The 19,665-nt window shown below is 36.5% G+C and overlaps 1 protein-coding gene across 1 annotated transcript; it reads left to right on the top strand.

Moving 5' to 3' along the window:
• Window positions 1-2,973: 2,973 nt before the first annotated feature.
• On the top strand, window positions 2,974-4,551 carry LOC132173614 (uncharacterized). The gene is made up of 2 exons (XM_059585152.1): window positions 2,974-3,597; window positions 3,715-4,551. The coding sequence occupies exons 1-2, from the start codon at window positions 2,974-2,976 to the stop codon at window positions 4,549-4,551; spliced, it is 1,461 nt and encodes a 486-aa protein (XP_059441135.1).
• Window positions 4,552-19,665: the final 15,114 nt, after the last annotated feature.

The raw sequence follows: 19,665 nt of genomic DNA, 5'->3' as shown, positions 1-19,665 counted from the left end.
GGCCACCCCATTTTGGCCAAGGGGTGGCTGGAACCACCCCATCCTCTGTTTTCTTTTTTTTTTTTTAATATTTTGCTTAAAAAAAAATAAATAAAAAAATGAAAAAACTGAACAAATGTCAGCTCTGCACTGTAGCTGGAACAGTGCCGTTCCAGCTACAGTGCTGGACCTCCCCTTGCCAAACGTAGCTATATATGTTGCGAGAACTGATTCACACGCCCGTGCAAAAAAAATTTTTAAAAAAAAAAAAAAATTTTTGGCATTCCGCGTGCTGTTTATATTTACTCATATGTTGCTGTAGGAGAGAATTTGTTGCTGCTATGTCTTCTTTCTTTTTCTGTTTCTTTCGCAGCTGTGCAATCATTACTTGCGTGATTGATTGTGATTGGCTAAGCTGTTGAATTATAAATGTTTTGATTGTGATTTGTCATGAGAGCAGCATTTGTCATCACTGTCACTTATTCATGTTTTCCTTCCAACAAAGTTACAAAACACAGCCATTTGCATGTTTGTCAATATTAATTGTGGAGTTCTCATCACTCCACTTAAAAAAAAAAACTCTTTAATATTATATAAATCTAAGTAACAAAGCCTAATATATAATCTTTGAATCGTTAATCATTAGTTTTTTTAGAAAAATATTAATTATTAAAACATATTATATGGTGAACACTGTGATCAAATATCATCTCTGGTCCTTGTCTTATTACCCTGGAAACTAATTTGAATGCTGACAATTGCCAAATTGTCATTAATGTTCAGAATAGGTACAGATTTCAATGTAGAACGACAGTGAAGCAAATCCGGATCTCCAATTGTGAATTTTGGCAATTTAATATTATTCAATGGCTCAGAATATGCTACGTGTTTTACTAAAATTTAAATAATAAAATATTATTTAAATTTTAAAAAGAAAATTAAAATAATAAAAAATTAAAATAAACTAATCAAAAAAATATGTGGTGGCCAAGAAAAGGTTTTAATATGTGAACGTAGACCATATAGACCGAACCATTTTAATTGTCTGAGGGCCTATTTGAAATTATATTTGAGGGGTTTAAAAATATTTTTAACACTTAAAAAATTCGTTTGAAGAAAAAAGTACTCATTTGGTAAAAAAATTAAAAACACTTTTAAAGGTTCAAAAAGCTTAAAAATTGTCAAAAAACACTTCTAGTAAAAGCTTAATAATGAAGTTTTTGTCTAAAAGCTATTTTTGACTTCAAATCTCTATTTTTCAAACGCAATCCCAAACAGATTTTGATTCTTTGAATATATATATATATATATATATATATAGTTCTAATGTGTATCAGGATCCCCTCTCATTATTGGGAAAATTGGAGATTCTTCAATTTTTAATCTTGGCCGTCCATTTTTATTTAACAGCCCATATGACACCACGTGTTCCACTTAAATTAAATAATAAAATATTAATTAATTTTTCAAAAAAAAAAATTCAAATAAAAAATTAAGCCATCCAAGATTTTTTATTTGATTTTAATTTTAATTTTATTTTAAAAAATTAATTAATATTTTATTATTTAATTTAAATGAAACACGTTGCTTCGTATGAATTGAATAAAAATGAACACCTAAAATTGAAAATTGGAGAATTTCTAATTCTCCCAATTACAAGAGGGGATGCTGATCATCAGTCCTATTTACCTAAGGCGCGAAATGACACTGTAGCTAAGACAGTACTGTACAAAATGTGCAACAAATGTGCACAAAAACCTTGCGTAATTTTCAAAAAAACTCAACTCACTCACACACTCCTAGTGACCTAAATATCATCAAGTCACTTCACGAATGGAGTCATGGTTAGAGACGGAGGGGGGGAGACCATGGCGCCATTTCCTTTAAAAAAAAAAAATAAAATAAAAAATAATAGGTAACAAAAAAATTCATACACCCAAAAAAAAAAACCGGTCCCCCCTTCCCCTACAAAATAGGCGCCCCATCCCCTAGAAAATAGCCAAAAAAAAAATAGCCCCCAAAAATATCCTCCCCATCCCCAAAAAAATAGCCAAAAAAAAAAGGCTAAAAAATAGCCCAAAAAACAGGCGCCCCATCCCCCCAACAAAATACCCCTTCTCTTCCTCACTTCGTCCCCTAGTCCCTTAACCCCTTTCCTTCACAGTTTCACATACTACGAGAATTGGAGAGTCAGAGAGAGAGAGATTGCCATGAGAGAGTAAGATATAGAGATTGAGAATTTGAGAGAGAGAGTTTCGAATTGAGAGAGAAAGCATTGTTGCAGGAGGTAAAATTCTTACAATTTTCTTTTAAATTTAGTTATATAATCGTGGGATTATAATCATGGGGAGAACCTTGTGCTTTGCTCTTTATGGAATATACCAGCAGACTTGCTTTTGCTTTGTTAATATTGGTTCTATAGTTACTAGTTGGTCTCCTCTGGTTTAGTTGGTTTTCTGTTCACGATTTGGTTGTTTTGTTCTGCTGCTAGTATGTTTTGCAGCTTTGTGATTTGTTTTGTTGGTGTTCAGCCTTTGTGAGGCTATGTTTTAGGCTTTTGAAGGGCTTGTATTTGGTGATATTTTGTATTTGGTTTGTCTTATGAAGGTTCTTATTCATCCAAAAAAAATTTAAAAAAAAAAAAAAAAACAAGAAATTGTGAAGAGTTGTGAATTGTGAGACTTTGGGTTGGTTGACTTAAGTTCGAATTTTGGGGATTTCTCTAATTTTTTTTTTTTTGTTTTGTTATTTTTTTTTATGTATATGTAAATATAATAATGTAACACATGCGTATATTATTTATTTGATGAGGTTAATTATTCCTCGAATGATTTACTTCCCCATCCAATGATTCATTTGTGTTTCCTGGCTAGCCAATTTGCGCACATGCTCGGCTAGCTAGAGCCATCAATTTCCGATATTATTTATTTATACTTTCTCCCGATTTTGTTTGTAGATGATGAAAAAGTCAAATACAATACTTGACTTTTTCAAATGAAAAAATGCACAAACTTCAAATGCAACATTGGTGATACATCATCGCCAGCTTCTGATATCCCAATTTCTGAAAATTCTTCTAAAAGACTTCGAAGAGTTGATGGCAATGAATTTATTATTAGTTCATTAGAGTTTGATCCTAGATTGTGTCGTCAGATATGGGAATATGATGTTAATCACGAAGATGAAATTCGAAGAGCTTACATTAATGCTAGTCCATACCGACCTCCGATCTCAAATTACCCGAAATCTGGAAAAGAAAGTCATCTTCGTAGCTTTCAACCTTCGTGGTACAATCTATTTCCTTCGTGGCTTGAATATTCACGTGAGAAAGATGCAGCCTTTTATCTACCTTGTTTTCTCTTTAATAAGCCATCTGGGCATTTTACACAACGTGTATTCACTATAGATGGATTTAGGAATTGGAAGAAAGTTAGAAATGGAAAAGATTGTGTTTTTCTCAATCATATAGGAAAAGATCCTACTTCATTTCACAGAGTTGCTGAGAAGTCATATGAAGATTTGAAAAACCAATCTCAACATATGCAGAATGTGTTTGAAAAGCTCACTTCTGAACAAATTGCAAACAATCGACTGCAGTTGAAAGCCTCAATTGATGTTGTTTGAGTGCTTGCATTTCAAGGTGTTGCTTTTAGAGGTTGGGATTAAAGTGTGAGTTCTACAAATCGCGGAAATTTTCTTGAGATATTGGGTTTGACGATTTTATATAATGAACAGCTTGCTGAAGTGATCGCTAAAGCTCCCAAAAATGCCACTTACACATCACCAATGGTACAAAAACAAATTTTACATGTTTTTTCAGCCAAAGTAAAGGAAATAATTCATAATGAAATTGGTGATGCAAAGTTTTGTATAATTGTTGATGAAGCTCGTGATGAGTCAATGAATGAGCAAATGGCTATAGTTTTAAGATTTGTTGATAATAATGGTTTTGTGCGAGAACGCTTTTTTGGACTTGTTCATGTCTCTGATACTGCGGCATTAACCTTAAAAAAAGGTATATATTCTGTATTGTCTAAACATCAACTAGACATTCAAAATATTCGAGGGCAAGGATATGATGGCGCAAGTAATATGCGAGGGGGGTGGAATGGGTTGCAAGCTTTGGTTTCAAATGATTGTACATATGCCTACTACATTCATTGTTTCTTACATCGTTTGCAATTGGCATTAGTGGCGGCATCAAAAGAAGTCATTTCTGTTAATCAATTTTTTACCAAATTGAATGTTGTTGTCAATTTTGTTTGTGCCTCATGCAATCGGTATGAAGAATTGCGGGTTGCCCAAGCTGCTGAAAATGCTTACATGATTGCAATTGATGAGATTAAAAGTGGAAGGGGCTTAATCAAATTAGTATGCTACAACGATCTGGAGATGCGCGTTGGATCAGTTTCTAACTTGATCAAAATTTATACTCCAGCTTGTGAAGTTATTGTTAAAATCATTGATGTGGGAATTTCTTCTTCCCAACGAGCAGAAGCTGATTCAGTTCATCAGATAATGACTTCATTTGAATTTGTATTCATCTTACATCTTATGAAAGAAACTATATAGATCACCGATCATCTATGTCAAGCATCGCAATCCAAATCTCAAGACATTTTAAGTGCCATGCATCTTGTTTCATCCACTAAAAGGTGTATTCAACAATATAGAGATGATAAGTAAGAAGTTTTACTTATCAAAGTGAAGTTGTTTTGCAATAAACGCAACATAGATGTTCCAGATATGAATGCCGGTTATGTTGAGAGAAGAGGTCGAACTCGCAATCAACAAGCTGACTTTACAATTGAGCATAATTATCGTGTAGATATTTTTTGTGCTGCAATAGATTCTCAATTGCAAGAATTAAATCGCCGGTTTAGTGAACATGCAGCGGAGTTGCTTATTCTAGGCTCGGCACTTGATCCTCGAGCTGCACGTGAGTCTTTTAGAATTGATGATATTTGTCAGTTGGTAAATAAGTTTTATCCGTAAGACTTTACCGATCTTGAAAAAGAACAGTTGGAAATAGAACTTCACCATTATGAGCATAATATAGTTCAAGATTCAAGTTTCCAAGGATTATTAAATATTTCTGAATTGTGCCAGTGGTTGGTTAGAACCGGAAAATCAACTATCTACCAACTTGTTTTTCGAGTTGTTGTGCTTCTGCTTACTCTTCCCGTTTCTACCACAACTACAGAACGAGCATTTTCAGCCATGAATATCATTAAAACTAAGCTTCGCAACAAAATTGAAGATGAGTTTCTGACGGATTCTCTGATGTTGTACATCAAAAAAGAAATTGCTGCGACACTTAGTACAGATTCAATCATAGATGATTTTCGGGATATGCAAACACGACGGGTTCCATTTTGATATGTGTTTGAGTTAAAATTTGAAATGTTTTATGACACAACTATCTATGTATCTTTTTCTTCATATGTTTATCTTTTTGTTAAAACTGAATTGAAGTTAATTTTTTTTTGTATGCATTACTTATGTATTTTGAATTTATACCTCGGTCCCCCCCCTCTCCCCCCAATCAAACTTTCTGAATCCGTCCCTGGTCATGGTCCTTGTCTTATTACCGAGGAAACTTCAACAATGTCGTGTCATTGTTCAGAAGCTGTTACAGATTTCAATGTATAAACGACAATGAAGCAAATCTTCCATCGAGAATCTTGCCTATTTGGCGATTCTTCTCAGCCACACGTGCAATAGTTAGTCACACGTGCAAACATTCTGTTTTGTTTCGATTTTTCTTTGTTTCCTTTTTTTTTTTTTTTTTGGGCTAAACAATGTCTCTAAAAAGATTAAAAAAAATAAAAAATAAAAAATAAAAATTGAAAAAAATTAAAATAAAATCAGGTGGTTGTGTGACTTCCAAAACCATTATCACTTTTTTCTCATCACAATTGCGTCTGAATTTGGACCATAAACTACCTATTAATATTTTCTTTCATTAATAACATAGATAGTTTATGGTCCAATAAACAATGGTATGTTGAGAAGACTAATTGTAGCTATCTTACTTTAAAAAATAAAATAAAAAAAAAAAAAAAAATTGTAGTTATTTTACTTGGACATGACTATAATTGCACATACTCGCTGAGAGTCGCACATAAAGAGCCTAGACGGTAAAAACCAAGTTGGACTGAATTATAGATCAATGGAAATTTAATGCGGCTAATACTAATTAGGCATATATACATGGTTTTTAACAAACAAAACTAAGCGAGACTGCTAGAAGTCTCAAGCCTTGTGAAACCCTAAGCCCCCCACCAGAGCGCTGCCGCCTCAGGGGAGGAGGGATGCCCGTTGCCTGTATCCCTCCTCCCTTCCTTGCTTCCCGATTTTTGTTTTAGGTTTGTTTTTGTCTTTGGTGTTTTTTGTTATGTTGTACTTGTGTTCTCTCTCGGTGGGTATTGCTTTTGGGGGTTTTCACTCAAACTCTCCCTCTCCCTGTTTGTTTGTGTGTGCCGCCGATCTCCTCCGCGCTCGCTTCGCTGCTCACTGCTCGCTGTCGGGTCTTTTCACACGCCCTTCCCGTGCCAAGCTTTTTGTGCCACCTTCCGTGGCGGTTTCCGGCCAGCTCGCGATCGGTCTCCTCCGACTGTCGTGACCCGCTTTGAGTGTTATTCGCATTTATTTTCCTGTTTTGTTGTTTTTCTGTTTTGTATTTCCTTTGAGTTCCCCTGTATTTGGTTTTATTTGCTATAATTTCTTTTCCTGCATTAGTTTTATTGTTCTCTTTATTTCCCAGTATGGTTGTATTTATGCTTGTAATAAGTTTTCTCCTCCTGCTTTGTTGCGCCCAGTTGCTGCCCGATATTACTGGTCCAAACCTTTGGGTTGTGGATGTGAAATTTATCCTGGCTTTCGAGTCGAGGAAGATGAGTATTGGCTTGTGGGTTTTGCTCTTAAGGCCGAGGAATAAGTATCGGCTTGGGGGTTTTGCTCTCAAGGCCGAGGAATAAGTATCGGCTTGGGAGTTTTGCTCTCAAGGCCGAGGAATAAGCGCTACCTATGCTTTAGATGGTGTCTATTTGATACAGATCTGAGTTTTCAACCTGATATTTAGTCATAGGTTAGCGGATGCTGTGTTTTGGTCGATTTGGTCTGTTGTTGATGACTGTATTTAGCTTCGGCTATGATTTACTTCTGAGCTTTTTGCTCTGTTTGTAAGAGCTTTAGGCTCGCAACTTTTATCAATGAATGAGTATGATATGTTTCAAAAAAATACTAATTAGGCATATATGAAAACTCTCCATTAATTGGGAAAATTTGAACTCACACCTTAGTACATATCTTAACCACTAGAGAATTTTTTTGACCCATTGAACTATCTAGTTAGTTATATTAGAAATGTAATTTTGTCTTTTTCTTTTTTGAGGGGACAAAAATATCATACCAATATAATTAACTGAATATTATTTGTTCAAATGAACTAAAAAAATCGTAATTCTTGAACCACCACCAAGCAGTGTTAATTATTACACTTTTTCATATGGAAGTGTATTTGTTTCACATGCATACCATTTATGAAAGGTTCAAAGATATTGGTATCCAGCTAAAGCTAAACTTAGAAAGGACCAAATCCTAAAATAAATAAATAATTCCTCCTACCACATGTATCCCATTTGTCATTGAGTAGCAAATTAATTAATGGTATCTAACGTCAGAGATGAAAGCATAATTGGTTCATTAACAAATATGAAGGATGTACTTGGATGGGGTCAGCACAGATTTATCATTGAAGCATATAATATTATCATATTACTTCTAGATCTGCCATCACGAGTGAAGAAGAATAATTAGATGTGAGGGGTTATTGCTCACAATTTGGATAAATAGGTGTGAAGGGTTATCTCTCACGGCCGATTTAAATAAATTTTGTTAGGAAATTTGACTACCCATGTCTTAGATTTAGTCTGCTCAGAGCAGATCTGTTCTTTAACTGTCTTAGTGCATGAGTTAGTTGAAGATTGTAGCACCTAATTGTAAGAATTTTTGTTTGTGTCTATGACTTTGTAACCTCATAGAATGATCGACTCACTTCTCCTTTGTTGTGACCGACTATAGAAGAAGTGGGGTTTGCTTTTCTTCTTTTGTTTCTTTTCTTGCTTTCTGATCACGCGTGCGGCACAGCAAAGAAGTAAGAAAAAATAGAGGTAAGAAGAGAAAAGATAAAGATCTGTAACAGTAAGGGGAAAAAATAAAAAAAAAATCAACCGTCACTCATTTTGTAAAAGAGAAGCCTATTGTTTTCTTTTTATATTAGTGAATAATTTTATTTATATTTTTTTTTTTTGGGGTCTTATACTGAGATTTGATTGAAACTTTGGTTTTGGGTGATTTTTAGGTCATTGTTTTATATTTCATCATGGTAATAAATTTCTCGTGATCGTGATCGTGATCCTCTTCGCTTGTGGATATATAGTTTACATCATTGTGCGATTGTTTTGTCTTATGTATCATAATTATAATCTTTTGCATAATAGTTGGGGTCTCAATGTTCATGTTTCTTTCTATCATCTTTTATATCTGATAGAGCAGCTTTTAGTACGTTGATGCTAGTATTTTTTTTGGTCCTTGTCAAGGAGTAAGTAGTATAGATCGCATTCTTCTTGTCTTGTAGCAGGCTCTAATAGTCTAATATCATAAAGAAACTTGTGGGCCTAACTCATCTCATAAAACTGGTTCAATAAGATCGAGATGGTTATCCATTTCTTATAAACATGCACAATATCTTGTCCACAAGCAATGTGAGATTATTCCTCAATAGATTCTTCCAAAAAAACAAGAGCGTCAAAGGATCCTAACCTTGGACGGAGATACTCAGATGTTTAAGTTAGCATGTTTTTCTAGAATAAAAATAAAATAATAAGCTTAAATTTTGGAGAGACGACTGACCAACTCCTTTACCTAATGCATTGAGTCATTTTATAAGGGTTTTTTATAACTGCTTTGCTCTTAATGATTCACGTTTATGTTGTAGTTGAGAGGTAATGGTGTTCCACATAAATGTAATGGTTGACATGTAATCTTCTAAAATATCTGGAGTACCTGATCGGTTGTTATAAAACTCTATTGTAATTATAGCTTATCTCTATATATTGATATTTGAATGGGACTCATAATGAATTTTATCCCGTAACAATATCAAACCAATTTGGATGGATGCATTGACTATTGGGAACATGGATGTGAATAAAGGTCGCAAATGGGGCTCTTTTTTCTGATGAGGCTGACTAACGTGACTGATTTCCATTGATTCATTTTTGAATTTTGGATTCCTTAATTAACACGATTCTTGGCAGATATTTCCACGACAAAACAGATTCCTTAGCAGATGAAAAAAACGCAAAGATAGGCAATAATATATATGTTAACTTTGCTGGAAATACCAAATAAAAAACAAACAGCATGTGTATACAAGTTAATGTTATAGTGTTAGGTCCTAAGGGATAGCTCAATCAGCTAGAAACCACACCTCATGAATTGGAAGTCATTAATCCCTCTTATGCGGACACGTAAAAAGAAAAAAAAAAAAAAAAAAATCGTTGTAGTGTTAGTGTGTTACAAACAATCTCATATTTTAGCTGTTAATACCTTAATTGCATGTATTATTACACTTAATTTCGTATGGAAGTGTATTTGTTTCACATACCACCAGCTATATATAGATGTATACAATTTCAAAATTTTCGACATCGTCAGATGTCGAAAATGCTCCAATTAATATATATATATATATAGTCAAATTGTAATTATATTACTTGATCAGTGCACTTTGCGTACCAATGGTTTAAAAGTATTGACCTCCCATATATATCTATATATATATTTCTGTAATCCCTCCTAATATAATTTTAAGCTCTTTGCAGAATAAAAATGTTCTAAGTGCTCTCATGTAAAAATAACAAATTTAATTAGTTATTTTTATTGTAAAGCTCTACAACTATGAGCAACTGTTTAAAATATTTTTTATTGTATGTAATATGTGTCCTAATATGATTTGTACGTTTTGACTTGATATTTAATGATTTTTATTTTTCAAAAAATCAGATAAAAATTGGGCACAGGAACCTAATTTTTTTTTAAAAAAAATTTCAATTGGAGAATTGTTAGTCATTTTTATTACTCTGAGTGAGCTAATTGCAAATTAGTACAACCACAATTATTAATTTCGCAATTTTTTCCAAAAAATTGGAATTAACACCCATGTACATTAATTTCATGCCTATTATATATATATATATATATATATATATATATAAGGACAAATGCATTCTTTGTGGTAGACATAAATTACAAATAACTTCATGTGGTATAAAAAATAATTTATAAGTTTTCAGAGTAGGCTAAAATAACAGTTTGTTCCCTAAAATCAATTTCCGTTAAGTAACTTAACATAATCCATTACTTTGTCACGTCATGCCCAATAAAAATGCAACACATGTTATAATTAATTTCTGACTTTTAAAAAATGACAACTAAGATTTTTCACATCATTTTAGGACACCAGCTAAGATTACACGTCAACCCTCGATCACTTCAAGTCATATTGCTACATGCATTAAATTAACTTAATCTCTTCTATCCCTAAAATTTTACTCCGTGCGTACCGCTCTCTCATTTTCATCATCCTCGCCACGATTTGAAAGCATCTTGTGAGAATTTGACGGTCACATCTTCTAACTATTGAAAAATAAATAAATACCATTTTAGTATCTTATAAATAATTTGACGGTCACCTTATAAATAAATTATGAGAATTTGAGGACTAATTGTTATTTTGGCCTACCATGAAGACCTATAAATTATTTTTTATAGCACAATGATCAATTATTTGTAATCTAGGCCAGCTACAACTACCAATTTTGTATTTACCTTATTTATATATATATATATATATATATATATATATTTCATTACAACCTCATTTCTCCAAAAAGGTTCCAAGATATTGGTATCCAGCTACAACTAAACTTTGCATGAAAGGACCTGTTAACGTGGAGTGTGCCCTGAAACCAATTAAGTCGGTCAGGGACCCGTTAAAGTTTTACTTCTTGGTCTAGGTATGGAGACTTTTTTTCCCCTTTCCTTGTCTAATTGGTATTGGCCTTCTCCTTGACCAACTTAGACTTGTATTGGTTTTTCACTCCTACATACAACCACCGACTTTAGGAGCTATATAAGGAGAGCCTTGCTTCTCCTCCTACAAGCAGACACAAGAACACAAGGGTGTAGCCGTAAATAATTCTTCTTGGTTTCGAGGAATAGAAACAAGAGAGAATAACGGGTTGCTGTATGTGCAAGGGTACCGACTGTTTTCTTCTTGATTTTGAAGGAGCCAAAATAAGAGAGAAAAAGAAAGGGTGCTACTACGAGAGAAAAAAAAGAAATAGAGACCTGCCGCCATCATATCCCAGCAAAAGAAGAAGAGTTTGTATTCTTGTCTTTGGTATTCTCTTTTAGGGAATAATCTCTATTGTGTGATAGTGAGATTTGAGTGTATTGAGGTTTTGGGTCTGAGTGATTTTCTCTCTACTTAAATCTTGGTGTTATCTTGAGTGTGATTATTCTCACCTTATTTAATCGGAATTGTGATCGTGTTTTTGCGCAACAAGTGGTATCAGAGCTCAAGTTCGAGAATCAAATTGACGTAAATATGATGAGTACCAAGTTTGAAGTGGAGAAGTTCAATGGGAAGAACAATTTCTTTCTTTGGCAGAGAAGGATGATGGATTTGTTGATTCAGTAAGGAGTCCACAAGGCGTTATTGAGAAAGGCAAAGAAACCCGAGAAGATGGAGAATGATGTTTGGGAAGAGATGGATGCGAAGGCTGCTAGTGTGATCCGTCTTAATTTATCACATAAAGTCATTCACAATGTGATTGATGAAGAAAATGCATAATTAATTTAGCAGAAATTGGAGAGTCTGTATATGACGAAAAATTTGACAAATAAGCAGTATGTGAAAAAGTAGATATATGGTTTACAGGTAGAGGAAAATGCAGATCTGTTGGAGCACCTCAACAAGTTCAGCATGTTGAATACACAATTGTTGAATTTGGAGTGAAGATTGGAGAACAAGATAAAGCGATACTTCTATTGGCATCACTTCCCCCTTCTTATGATCACCTAGTTACGACATTGTTATATGGGAAATAGACTCTGGTGTTTGAAAAGGTGACATGATCTCTCTTATCATATGAGACATGGAGAAAACATGTTAATGATCAAGCTGATGGCTGGGCTTGTGGCATGGTTTGAGCCAAAGGATGGAAGAGATAAGTTTAAGGGGAAGAATAGCAGAGGTAAGCAATATCGATCTATGTCACATTCAGCACAAGGTGGAGAATTTCGGTTAGATGCAAAAGATGTGAAGTGCTATTATTGTCATAAGAAGGGGCACTACAGAAAATTTTGAGGCTGATGAAACAAGACTTGGAAGATAAGAAGAATCAGAAAGGTTCTGCAGATTCAGTTAGTTTGGCCGATGGTTAATCTGATGACAATGAAGTTAGCGTAGATGTTCTTTCAGTTTCCTCTAGTAAAAATTTTCTCATAGACTCTTGGGTTTTGTATTCTGCTTATTCATATCATATGTGTCCAAATATGCAATGGTTCGACACATTTAAATCTTGTAATGCGGGTACATGCAGTACTAATGGGCAATGATACTAGGTGTAAGGTCATTGGATTGTTAGGAAATAAATCCTATTTCCCAAGACCCGTGAGATGCGAAAAATAAAATAATGCGGAATAATAAAGATAAGCAATCACACACGACACAAAGATTTAAGTGGTTCGGCTTAACAAGCCTACATCCACTGGCGGAGATGACCTAGAGAAAATTCACTATCAAAAGATGAGTACAAGAGAGTAACAGGGTGAGAAAACCACTCAAACCCAAAGCCCCAAATACACCCAATTCTCACTTTGCCCAAAAGAGAATAATAACAAAAAAGGGAAAAAAACAAACTCTCTCTTTTTCTTGCTCTCACCTTTTCTTTCTCTCAATTGCTTTTGGCACACCAAAGCAAATATTATTTTTATTTTTGCACACCTAATTGCTGCACAACACTTGTCTTTATATAGGAGCACATAGTCGGTGCTTTTTTCCTACTAAAAGTCCAACAAGGAAACCCACTTTCGTGTAGGACAAAAACTCCAACTCCAACCATGAAAGGGAATTCCAATCCTTGTATAACACAACAAAATTGGTTGGGTCCCACCCCTAGATTCAAGGCACGCATAACAATCTCCCACTTGACTTGAATCCTACCAAGTCGCAACATAGTGAATCTCCTTCGGATGTCTCCTCCGCCTATCTTCAAGCTCGAAGACCGACTGAAGCTGCGCATAGCTTCAGTTTCTCAATAGTCACTCCTTTTGTCAGCATGTCTACCGGATTCTCAGTTCCCCGAATCTTCTCAAGTAGCAATTGTTCACTTTCAAGAAGAGATCGAATGAAGTGATACCTCAACTGTATATGCTTTGTTCTTGAATGATACGCTGGGTTCTTCGCAAGAAAAATGGCACTCTGACTATCACTGTGTAGAACGCCTTTCTCGTTCTTCTTTCCCAACTCATCCAAAAAACCTTGTAGCCAAACCATCTCCTTTCCAGCTTCTGTCACGGCTACATACTCCGCCTCTGTAGTGGAAAGGGCTACAATTTTCTGTAACCTTGAGGTCCAACACACAGCAGTACCTCCTAGAGTATATACAAACCCTGTAGTACTTTTCTTGCTATCAACATCACCCGCTAGATCAGCATCCACGTAGCCCTGCAGCTTCAATTCTGCACCTGTGAAGCAAAGGGACATATCTGAAGTTCCTCTCAGATATCGCAGAATCCACTTGACTGCCTCCCAATGCTGCTTCCCTGGATTACTCATGTACCTACTCACAACTCTCACTGCATGTGCAATATTCGGTCTAGTACAGACCACTGCATACATCAGACTTTCGATAGCTGAGGCATAAGGTACCTTGCTTATGTATGCTTTCTCTTGATCCGTCTTCGGTGACTGATCCTTGGTTAGTCTAAAGTGACTCCTCAAGGGTGTGCTCACTGACTTAGCTTCATTCATGCTAAATCTGCTGAGAATATTCTTCACATATTCTGTCTGTGAAATCTTCAGTGTACTATTGGCCCTGTCCCTGATGATTCTCATCCCAAGGATTTGTTTAGCAGCACTCAAATCCTTCATTGCAAACTGCTTTGACAGCTGGTTCTTCAACTTGTTGATGTCTTCCATACTGGCCCCTACAATGAGCATATCATTTACGTACAAAAGTAGAATAATGTAAGAGTTCTTAAGACTCTTGACAAAGCAGCAATGATCTGCATTGCATCTCGTGAACCCAGTACTGCACATGAAACTATCAAACTTCTTGTACCATTGTTTTGGAGCTTGTTTCAGCCCATACAAGCTTTTCCTCAGTTTGCACACTAAACTCTCCTTCCCCTGCACTGCGAATCCCTGTGGTTGCTGCATATAAATTTTTTCCTCCAACTCACCATGAAGGAACGCCGTCTTCACATCTAACTGCTCTAGATGTAAGTCCTCCGCCGCCACAATACTCAGCACAATTCTGATGGTTGTCATCTTCACCACCGGAAAGAATATGTCTATGTAGTCAATTCCTTCTTTCTGCTGGAATCCCTTGACTACCAATCTTGCCTTGTAGCGTTTGCTACCATCATGTTCACCATTTATTCTGAACACCCATTTGTTGTGCAAAGCTTTTTTACCTACTGGCAACTCAGTCAGCTCCCAGGTCTGGTTAGTCAATAATGAGTCCATCTCATCCTTCATGGCTAACTCCCACTTGATTGAATCTTCAACCTCCAAGGCTTCAACAAACGTCTCTGGCTCACTGCCATCCGTCAACAAAATATGAAATAGGGAGGGTGAAAAACGTTGTGGGGATCTAATGGTTCTAGTAGATCTACGGACAGCCACTGTCGGTGTACCCTGTTCAGTCTCTTGATCTACTGTTTCTTCAACTTTTAGACCATCTTCAATTTCTGAATCCTTATCAACTTCTGAATTCCTTCTCTGAGCTACACCTTTAGAAATTCCATCTAGGTTGATAAGTTCAGGATTCTCAGCCTCTGACTCTGTACTTACTGGTTCTGCATTTGAATTATTCTTATACACAGCCATCTCATTAAAAGTAACATTTCTACTTCTAATGATCTTCCGGTTTTGATTATCCCAAAACCTATACCCGAATGCCTCATCCCGATAGCCAATGAAATAACATTTTCTAGATTTAGCATCTAGCTTGCTACGAGCATCAGATTCAATATAGACATACGAAACACAACCAAAAACTTTCAAGTGAGAAAGATTTACCTCTTTTCCATTCCAGACTTCTTCAGGTAGTCTATGGCCCAAAGGAACTGATGGTCCTCTGTTTATCAAGTAAGCAGCAGTGCTTACTGCATCAGCCCAGAAAGTTTTCGGTAGTCCAACATGCAACTTCATACTTCTTGCACGCTCATTAAGGGTCCTGTTCATGCACTCAGCCACGCCATTCTGTTGTGGTGTCCCTGGGATAGTCTTTTCCATTCTAATCCCATTCACTACACAAAACTGTTTGAAACCCCCGTCTTCGTATTCTCCCCCATTGTCTGATCTTAGACACTTCAATTTCAGACCAGTTTCTGTCTCTACCATGACCTTCCACTTCTTAAAAACTTCAAATACATCAGATTTAAGCTTTAAGAAGTAAACCCATACCTTCCTACTTGAGTCATCAATAAATGTAATGTAATACCGCGAGCCTCCAAGAGATGCCACTGGTGCGGGACCCCATAAGTCCGTGTGTACCAACTTCAGCTTTCTCGGCTTCGGTGTTCTGCCACCTTTCACGAAACTCACCTTCTTCTGCTTTCCTAAGATGCAGCCTTCACACAAATCAGACTCAACTGACTTCAACTCCGGTAGTTTCCCCTTTGACAGAAGTACCTTCATCCCTTTCTTGCCCATGTGCCCAAGCCTTAAGTACCATAATTTTGAGTCAGCACCCGTATCTGCAACAGCAACTGTATCCTTGCTATTCGTCGTCATATAGAGAGTACCCGTCTTATGACCACGAGCCAAAATCCTGACTCTCTTGCTGACCTTCCACTTTCCACCGTGGAAATGAATTGAATGCCCTTCATCATCAAGCTGTCCTACTAAAATCAGGTTCTTTTTCAGCTTTGGGATATGCCTGATATTTTGCAGCTTCCATACTGAGTCACTGTGGACTCTAATGCGAACATTGCCTATACCCACAACATCCAACGCCGTTCCGTCAGTCAAGTACACCTTCCCGAAATCTCCAGCTACATAATTTTTGAGAACTTCACGAATCGGTGTGGTGTGAAAAGAAGCCCCTGAGTCCAAGACCCAAGAATCAAGAGGACTGTCAACAGATAGAAGTAGGGCATCGTGCACTTCTTCTGTTGCCACGACATTTGCGATGTCATTTTCGGTCTTCTTCTTCAATTCTCTGCAGTTCTTCTTGAAGTGGCCTATCTTGCCACAGTTCCAACACTCAGGTTGTCGTCCAAACCTGGATTTGCTCCTACCTTTTCTAGACTTAGATTTGCCCCTCACAGAGTTTCTTTCTTGTCCTCTGCCCCAAGTCTCGAGGTTTAAAGCAACACCAGAACAAGAGGCTTCACCTACATCACTTCTGCGAACCTCTTCACTGAGAATCAAATCTCTGACGTCTTCATAGCTCAATTTACTCTTTCCTACAGAGTTACTCACAGCCATCCTCACTGCTTCCCAGCTATTTGGCAAAGATGCCAAGACGATCAACGCACGAACTTCATCATCAAAATTAATTTCCACTGAGGACAATTGATTTGTGATGGTGTTGAACTCATTGAGATGATGTGCCACCGAAGCTCCTTCCGCCATCTTTAGGTTGAACAATTTCTTCATCAGATGCACCTTGTTGTTAGCCGACGGCTTCTCGTACATACTTGACAAAGCCTTCATTAGACCTGCTGTGGTCTTTTCCTTTACAAAGTTGTGTGCAACTGATTTTGACAGTGATAACTTGATAACTGCTAGGGCTTTACGATCAAGCAGAGCCCACTCGCTATCATACATGTCGTCGGGTTGTTCTTCCAAAAGAGGTTGATGAAGATCCTTCCCATAAAGAATGTCTTCAATCTGTACCTTCCAATATCCAAAATCTTTGCCCTCGAATTTCTCGATTCCCATCTTTCCTTCTTCACCTGCCATCGCTCCCACTCGAACCAACGGCTTTGATACCAGTTGTTAGGAAATTAATCCTATTTTTCAAGACCTGTGAGATGCGAAAAATAAAAAGAATGCGGAATAATAAAGATAAGTAATCACACACGACACAAAGATTTAAGTGGTTCGGCTTAACAAGCCTACATCCACTGGCGGAGACGACCCAAAGAAAATTCACTATCAAAAGATGAGTACAAGAGAGTAACAGGGTGAGAAAACCACTCAAACCCAAAGCCCCAAATACACCCAATTCTCACTTTGCCCAAAGGAGAATAATAACAAAAGGGGAAAAGAAAACACTCTCTTTCTTGCTCTCACTTTTTCTCTCTATTATTGGCTCACCAAAACACAAAGCAAATATTACTTTGTTTTTCTCTGTGTGTTTATGTGCTGTGGACACCCCTTTATATAGGACATAAAAGTTGGCTAAGCAAGGCTCATCCAATTCCAAATTGTAGAAGGACTTCAAGTCCAAGTCATGCTCTAAAAGGAAAACCAATTCCAAGAGCAACTAGGAATACAAAACGTGAGCCAAAAAGATCCTCTTTTAATGATGCTGGGTCCCACCAACTTTATGGTGAAAGTCACAAAACTCCAACAGGTTTGAGTCCATAGGCTCGAGTACAATCGGCGCATAAAAAAGGTTTTCAACTTCTGTCATAAAAATCGCAACACTGTTGAGATTTTGCTAATAAAAATTAGCCTTAGACATAGTCCTGCAAATCTCAAGAGGCTTAAATTAAGGGTTTCGCTTCTTCTGCTCATGAATAATAATGTCTGTAAAATATAGAAAGAGGGATGAAAGTTTTGTAAAGGAGAAAAGAAAGAGAGGGAAGAAGGAGAAGAACACAAAGATAAAATATAAGATTATATTTTTTCTACAATCTAATGATCTGAACCGTTACAAGAGAGAACAATATATATATAGTGAAAGTATAAAGTCAAAGAAAATGGCCATGCACATGTTGTATTTATTGCTTCAAATTTATCTTCTAACAATGTCGTCCACTTGCATGAGGCTGGGATAGCAACAATAGAGTAGCAAAAAGATCGTACACAGCAAAACTCAATAATGTCGTCCACTTTACAGGCCAATTTGCTTCGTTCCCAGGACCATGATAGACTTTTTTGCCCGAAGGAGGAGTTTTTTTTTTTTGTTTTTTTGTTAAGTTTTTTTGTTATTATTTATGTTAGGTTATGTTTTGGCACATTCGGTTTACATTTAAGTTGTTGAAAATGAAGCATCCCAGCATGTCCAGAAAGTTGATTCTAGAAGGCTCTGTCCGGACCGCCAGAAGCTAGGTCCGAACACGAAAACCAGTAAGCTTATTTTGATGTACATGTCCGAACTGCTAGAAGCTAGGTCCGGACCCCATTTTCAGCAAGCTGTCTTTTGAGAGATAGGTCCGGATCGCCAGAAGCTGGGTCCGGACCCAAGTTCCAGAAGGCTACAATTGTGAGTCAGGTCCGGACTGTCAGACGCAGGGTCCAGACCCAATTTCCAGCAAGCTCGTTTTGCATGGCATGTCCAGACACATGACTTGGGTGTCCGGACCCCATGTGATTACGCTTATGTAACCCTAGCCATGTCCGGACACCTAATTATCCCTATCCGGACATGGCTGCTGAATTGTTATTTTATTCTTTATTTAAACAAACTATTTTGCTGATTATATGTACGTATTTTGGAAAGCAAAATCAGAGAGCTTAGAGATATTGTTCTAGCTTATTTGAGAAAAGATTAAATACGTGAAGCCAATCAGAGTTCCGGTGAAATGAAATCTTATAGAAGAATTGTGCCAGATGTCCTGGAAAGGGCTACTGCGGTAAAAGTCAAGTGGGTCGCTTGTCGTGTGCAAGGAAGAGTTAATTGCAAATGTTTTGTAATTCTTCTTGTATTCCTTATTCTTCTTATAGTGGATTGATTTCCTGAGTTTGGTTGCCCCGGAGAGGTTTTACATTTAGAGAGTTCTCTAAATGGTTTCCTCTTCGTAACCAAATATCTGTGTTCTTGATTGTTTATTTCATATCTGTATTTGGTTGAATTTTGACTGCTAGTTTAGATCTTATTCTGCATAATCTTTGTGAGACATCTAGACGTTTGAATAGGTGTTGTTTGGAGTCGTTTTTAGAATTTTCAATTTATATGTTATTCTTTTATTATCTTTTTGGGCATTGAATACTTTTCATGAATGATATTGTTTTGGATTTCTTCCAGAGAGCTGAAACAACTTCCTTTGCCTTTTAACTCAACTAAGGAACTCAATTTTACTAAGATACCTGCGTACGCTGCAACAAGAGGTGTCTATCTAACTGCCTGGAGTGTGGGGAGGAACAAAACAAATCAACAAGAGCTACAATCTCACCTGGGAATTCCCCGTAGATTCTGGGTTTATTTATTT

This window comes from Corylus avellana, chromosome ca3, assembly GCF_901000735.1.
Source record: "Corylus avellana chromosome ca3, CavTom2PMs-1.0".
In the NCBI taxonomy this organism is placed as follows: domain Eukaryota; kingdom Viridiplantae; phylum Streptophyta; class Magnoliopsida; order Fagales; family Betulaceae; genus Corylus; species Corylus avellana.
Note: the sequence above shows the minus strand (reverse complement) of the source record. Positions and strands in the feature narration are given on the sequence as shown.

What these genes read in the sequence shown, in the direction of transcription:
- LOC132173614 (XM_059585152.1), top strand. Translation starts at nt 2,974, where the DNA reads ATGAAAAAATGCACAAACTTCAAATGCAACATTGGTGATACATCATCG. An exon ending in TGAAAGCCTCAATTGATGTT is followed by an intron (nt 3,598 to 3,714) that starts GTTTGAGTGCTT and finishes TATAATGAACAG; the next exon opens with CTTGCTGAAGTGATCGCTAA.